Raw genomic sequence first — 6000 nt, forward strand, 5'->3', positions numbered from 1 at the left:
GGACATTTTGGTACTAACCAGATCAGTGCAGTTGTTCTGAGGAACCTCAAGCACATCTGCACATGTTTCAGTTGGACCATTCATCTTCTGCAGATTTCCATACTGATTATCAGTTAATTTGACATCTGTAAGAAGCACATTGATTTTCAGAAACATTTAGGGGCAGATTAACATTGGGATTTTTATTTTTTCCACAAATCATATTTTTTCTCTAAAAATTCATATTCTGTATTTATCTAAAAATTCAGATTTATTAAGGAGCAGATTTATCAGAGGTCGAAGTGAATTTTCCAATGAAAAAAAATATCGAATTTCGAGCTTATTTTTATGTACTTTGACTTAGTCCAAGTTCAATTCAAATTTGAAAAAAAACGAGAAAATTCGAATATTGAAATTTATCATTTGCTGTCTCTTTAAAAATTTGACTTTGACCATTCGCCATCTAAAACCTGCTGATTGCTGTGTTAGCCTATGGGGGACTTCTTAGAACCTATTTGCAGTCAATTGGTGGACTTTGAAAAATCTAAGGTTTTTTTGGGAAAAACTTCGATTCGAATTAGATCAAATGCGTTATTCCTTCGATTCGTACAATTCGAATTCGGCCGAATACAGACCTATTCGATCGAAAAGTGACCCATTCGACTAAAAAAAACTTCAACTTCATTTCGGTTGGTCTGTTTGAATTCAAATTTTGAGGTTTTTTTCAATTCGAAATTCGACCCTTGATAAATATTAGTGTAAAATTCATAAAAATCTGTAATAGGAAACAGAAACAACAAGTAAAAGCAGTCGAGGTCCCATAAAAGTCAAAGGAAGCTGTGGTGATCCTATTGGACCTTTTTTTAACCATTCAGGCTTTTAGAGGTTTTAGGATATATTTTAGCTCCATACAACTTTATATATTAAGCCCCATAATGTGCATTAGCTCATTAATGACTTACTGTTAAACATGAATTCATTATAAACGGAATCTCCATTAAAGTCTCCACAAAGACCACAAGTCTGATTCTGATATTTCTGATCCAGTTCCAACTAAAAAAAAGAAGAAGAGGATTTTGTATTCTAGTTTCATTGACTAATGCATCCTTGTTAGTTGCATATAACGAGAATAATGAGAAAATAATCTTTAGACTAGAGGAAAAGAACTTTCATTTGAAGCAGCGTATGTGGTTCTTCACAGTGAGGACAGTGAGGTTGTGGAATGCCCTCCCATAATATCCAAGGCTACTGTGATACTAACATCTACAATTAGGCCGATTCACTAAATTCGAGTGAAGGATTCGAAGTAAAAAAACTTCGAATTTCGAAGGTTTTTGGGCTACTTCGACCATCGAATGGGCTACTTCGACCTTCGACCACGACTTTGAATGGAAGGATTCGTAGTAAAAATCGTTCGACCATTCGATAGTCGAACTACTGTCTCTTTAAAAAAACTTCAACCCCCTAGTTCGGCAGATAAAAGCTACTGAGGTCAATGTTAGCCTATGGGGAAGGTCCACATAGTCTTGCCTAACTTTTTTTGATCGAAGGATATTCCTTCGATCGTTGGATTTAAATCCTTCGAATCGATCGATTCGAAGGATTTAATCGTTCGATCGAAGGAATAATCCTTCGATCGTACGATCGTAGTATTTGCACTAAATCCTTCGACTTCGATATTCGAAGTCGAAGGATTTCAATTCCCAGTCGAATATCGAGGGTTAATTAACCCTCGATATTCGAACCATAGTGAATCAGCCCCTGTATATAGAAATTGGTATACAGTATATAGTTTGTGAGTGTACGGAGGGGTTGGTGCGAGTGTGTATATGTAAGCGAACTGAATTTTATTTGGAGGGGTTGAACCCCCAACTTGTGTAATCACAAAAATCTAAAATGATTTGCTTAACATGGATTCAGATGAAGACAGATGCCCGTTTTATACTTTTGAGCTTTTATGGATATCAGGTTTCTGGATAAGAGATCCCATACCTTTATAATACAATAAAATTCACTTGTAGTTACATATATGTACTGTATATTGTTAAATGTGTGTAACAATTACCATTGCAGCATCATCTTCATTCCACTTAAATTCCAGGCCCACTTTGATGACTCTGATGTACGCTCCAATTCTATCAATCTGAATTCCTGAGAAACTGTATGGCAGGGTCACCCTGGATCCAAAATGACAAGAAGTTCATTTAATGCTGCTAAACAGTAAAAAAGGATTGTACTAGATATTTAGAAAATATGTACAATGTATTGAAGATTACAGCCCCCCTAGTGTTAGCATACTGTAGGATTAATGAATAAATGTCTTCAAGGGGCATTATGCCCTCTTGTTTAAGTGAATAGAGCTTGTGATGAACATATCATTTGCTTATTGTTTTAATGAAGTAAGTATTTCTTGAGCTCAACAGGACATGCAGGTAAATTGTTATAAGATGCTCCATGTTTGCTCATCTAATCTTGCTTTAAGAGAGGTTTGGATGCCTTCTTGGACCAGCATGATAACCAAGGCTATTGTGAATTAAAGATTTACAGCCATTTAATTTAATATGGGTACAGATATGTGTATATTGTTCTGATGTATGTGCTCTATGGGGCAGATTTACTAAGTTCGGGTGAATTTTCGAAGTTAAAAAAGTTCAAAATTCGAAGTAATTTTTTGAATACTTCGACCATCAAATAGAATACTTTGACTTCGATTCGAAGTAAAAATCGTTCGGATATTCGACCATTCGATAGTCGAAGTACTGTCTCTTCAAAAAAACTTCGACTTTAATGCTTCGCTAACTTAAAGCTGCCAAAGTGCTATGTTAGCCCATGGGGACCTGCCAGAACAAGTTTTTGGGTATCGAAGGAAAATCGCACGGAATACGATCGTACGATGAATAAAATCCTCCGACTTCAAATTCGAATGTCGGAAGATTCTATTCGATGGTCGAATTTTGAAGTATTTTCCACTTCGAAATTCGACCCTTGATAAATCTGCCCCTATGTATGTGGATATATATTCACTGAGGATCATTTGGAGAAGTTGAACTTGATGGACTATTGTATTTTTCGAGTTAAAATCAACATGACAGTGTAACTATGATGTTCAGTTTAGACAATATGGACCCATTGTCACTTCAATGCACAGTTTACATGTATTGTTTCAAGTCAAACTGTGCCATTTGAATTAATCTGCTCATCCTATATTCACAGCGCATAAACTACTATACAGGCAATACGGTACAATATGCAAGACAAGAACAAATGAAGTACTTACACTTGATTACTGAATTTAATGGCATCTTTTGTTAGTTCAATAAATACCCCTTCGATCTTCATGCTAATGTGGCTCACTGTAGGTAGACCATTCACAACAGAACGCCTGATCTGGATGTTAAAGTCTTCAGTGACACTTTTACAGTTTGAGGCAAACAAGTAGTTGCATTGTCCAGGAAAGTAGAAGATATCGCCATCTAAAGCCTTGAAATAGTTATTGCCCCATGTACTGCAGACATATCCATTATGGGCAGAGGAACTGCCTAAAAAAACAAGAAATGCTTAGATTGTGCCTCTTGAATCAATTTGTGTTACAGTGAATGGAGAAAATATCTACATTTATATCATTTTATTACTGCGAAATAATGTCACTTACTTGTGAAAATGGGATTTAAGCTTGGTGAAATAAAGGAATATGTTCCTGAAATATAAGCAAATGCATACTTTAATGTATTGCAAAAACTAAACAAATCAAAATGTTCACAAAAAACGTTTAAAAGCTTTTAAATGTCACTTTGGGGGTTATTTATCAAAGTCCGATTGTATCTCAACATTTTCTGCTACAAACTCTGATCAAATCCACTTGGGTTTTCCCAAAAATTTGCTTGTGATTTTTGCCCGGAAACTCAGAAAAATTTGGGTATTGCACGAAACCCAGCGCACATCAAAAAATCATTGGGACTTCTCCCATTGACTTATATGCAACCTCGACAGGTCTGAGATGCTGGATTTTCTGACTTTTCCATCCTCGGGGTTTAGCAAATTCAGAAAAATTCATGATTTTTTAAAAGTCCGATTTTATAAAAAAAAAATCACTAATTTTTCGGGATTTTTGCATTCAGAGTTTAGTACATAACCCCCTTTGCATTAGTTCAATGGTGCACCTCATATCATGAAGGTATGCATTTTAATGCTGACATACCATTTATTAGTGGTAGAAAAAAAGAGGCATTACAGTTTCTTTGCACTAACCTTCAGACTGAAACCCAGCATTAGTTAGAAAAATCATGTGGGGTTACCTTAAAGATTGTTTTAGCTGAAAGCAAGGTTACTATAAATAGGCAGATGTGTACCCCCCATCAACAAATCAAGGTGCTATAAGAACATAGAGCCAACATTTGAGTACTTGAGTAAGTGGAGATAAATAGGCATTTCGTTCATGGTTTTCCACATTGGATTAAAATGATTTACACCGTAAAGCAGAATTGTGAGTGTCTAGAAAGCTTTCATTTCCACGTGCTAAACAATTATAACATTGGAAGGGGGTGATTTGTCATCTATTGGCAAAATTATGTTCCACATTGGGCTTGATCTTTCAGTTAAAGTGCTCAATAGCTCAGCCAAAATCACACCACCCACCAGTAAAAAAAGCCAGCTGTTTTTAATTTACATTTATAGGAGTTTTTAAAATCATTTTCCTGTCCTTGTGTGTGCCTTCTGCTAAACTGGCTGAATAACTCTAAAATTTTTGGTTGGATCATTGCTTAGCTAAAGCAAAACATTGCTAAAATTGTAATTTTTTTTTTTTATCTTTTTTTTTTTATTTAATAGAAATTTTTCATAGATAAGGTAATTAAGAAATACAAAAAAGATAAAAAAGGTAAAAAGTAGATTAAGAGCAAATAGGACAATTTCAGCAATGTACCATACAAATTAAAGTGTACAATATACAAAAAAATTTTTAATCTTTATTCCAAAACGTATGTCTCTCCTTCTTCAATCATTCTTTAATGACAATTGCACTTGGGTGATTTGTCACCTGGGCTTTGTGTCTTCTGTGTCACTGATCTATGGCAAAACATTTGGTTTTATGGCATCTCCATCTCTGCCGCAGGTGACAAAACACCTGAAAATACCTTTACATTGCAGATCATGTGAATCACTGTGTCCAAAGCAGTTGAAGCATGTAATTGCTTATGTATTTTTGACAATTCACCTGGTTTGGACACAGAAATTTCAGTGATTGGCAGTATGTTTTCAGGCATTGTGTAGCACGAAAAAGGTTTCTTTAACCATAGACTATGAAGAATTCCTAGCTAAAGGTTTGATTAAAAAGACATATATCATATTTTTAAATAGGTAATGCTACTCATGAATAAATACTTTAGAAACATTGTTAGTTTCAATACAATTAATAAAAATCTTAAGGTTAGCATAAAATGAAAGTAAACTGATTTTTAAGATGATGTGTGACACTTCATAAATATTACAATTGTTAAATATTATTTCTGGTTTTAATTACATTAAAATGTTAAATTATGCTTTATTTTATGATGAGTTTAAATTTTAGGCATGCTTTAGAATCATTTTTTCAATACGAATAGAACTTACTACTAAAGAAACTCATTAAATACATACCTTGTGCCTGGAGACAGGGAAGCACTATCAAGAGAGCATAGAAAGAGCTCCATATTCCCCTGCTTTTCCCCATTTTTCCTATGTTCAGTAACTTATTACCGAACTGGGTATTCAGTGGAGGTGCACTTACTGCAGTTAAGCTGACCTTTTATAGTGGAAGATCATGCCTCTAACTGGTGTTGCCCATAAGAGGTGGAGTCAGTTTTGGGTAGATGTTGTCCGACATGCTACATGCTCATAATGCATGCTAATCCTTTTCAATCTACATCCAGGATGTTTGTGTTCTGGGAGTTGGAAGAGATTTCCATTTTCCAGAATGTTGCTTGGAGATGATAAGGGAACTGACAGACCAAAGTAAATGCATATTTTCCTAGAGATACCCTGAAT

The 6000-nt window shown here is 34.9% G+C and overlaps 1 protein-coding gene across 1 annotated transcript in view; it reads right to left on the reverse strand.

The window, feature by feature from the left end:
- LOC108714924 (mucin-5AC-like) overlaps positions 1-5722 on the reverse strand; it is a 40533-nt gene extending 34811 nt beyond the window's left edge. Inside the window, exons 1-6 of the mRNA XM_041561911.1 lie at positions 5614-5722; positions 3632-3676; positions 3257-3518; positions 2045-2156; positions 942-1032; positions 19-125 (exon numbers count right to left, since the gene is read on the reverse strand). Coding sequence (XP_041417845.1) covers positions 19-125; positions 942-1032; positions 2045-2156; positions 3257-3518; positions 3632-3676; positions 5614-5686 — 690 coding nt within the window. The 5' untranslated portion in view covers positions 5687-5722. The remainder of the gene's footprint in view (positions 1-18; positions 126-941; positions 1033-2044; positions 2157-3256; positions 3519-3631; positions 3677-5613) is intronic.
- Between the last annotated feature and the right edge of the window lie 278 nt (positions 5723-6000).

Source organism: Xenopus laevis, chromosome 4S (genome assembly GCF_017654675.1).
Source record: "Xenopus laevis strain J_2021 chromosome 4S, Xenopus_laevis_v10.1, whole genome shotgun sequence".
NCBI classification, from domain to species: domain Eukaryota; kingdom Metazoa; phylum Chordata; class Amphibia; order Anura; family Pipidae; genus Xenopus; species Xenopus laevis.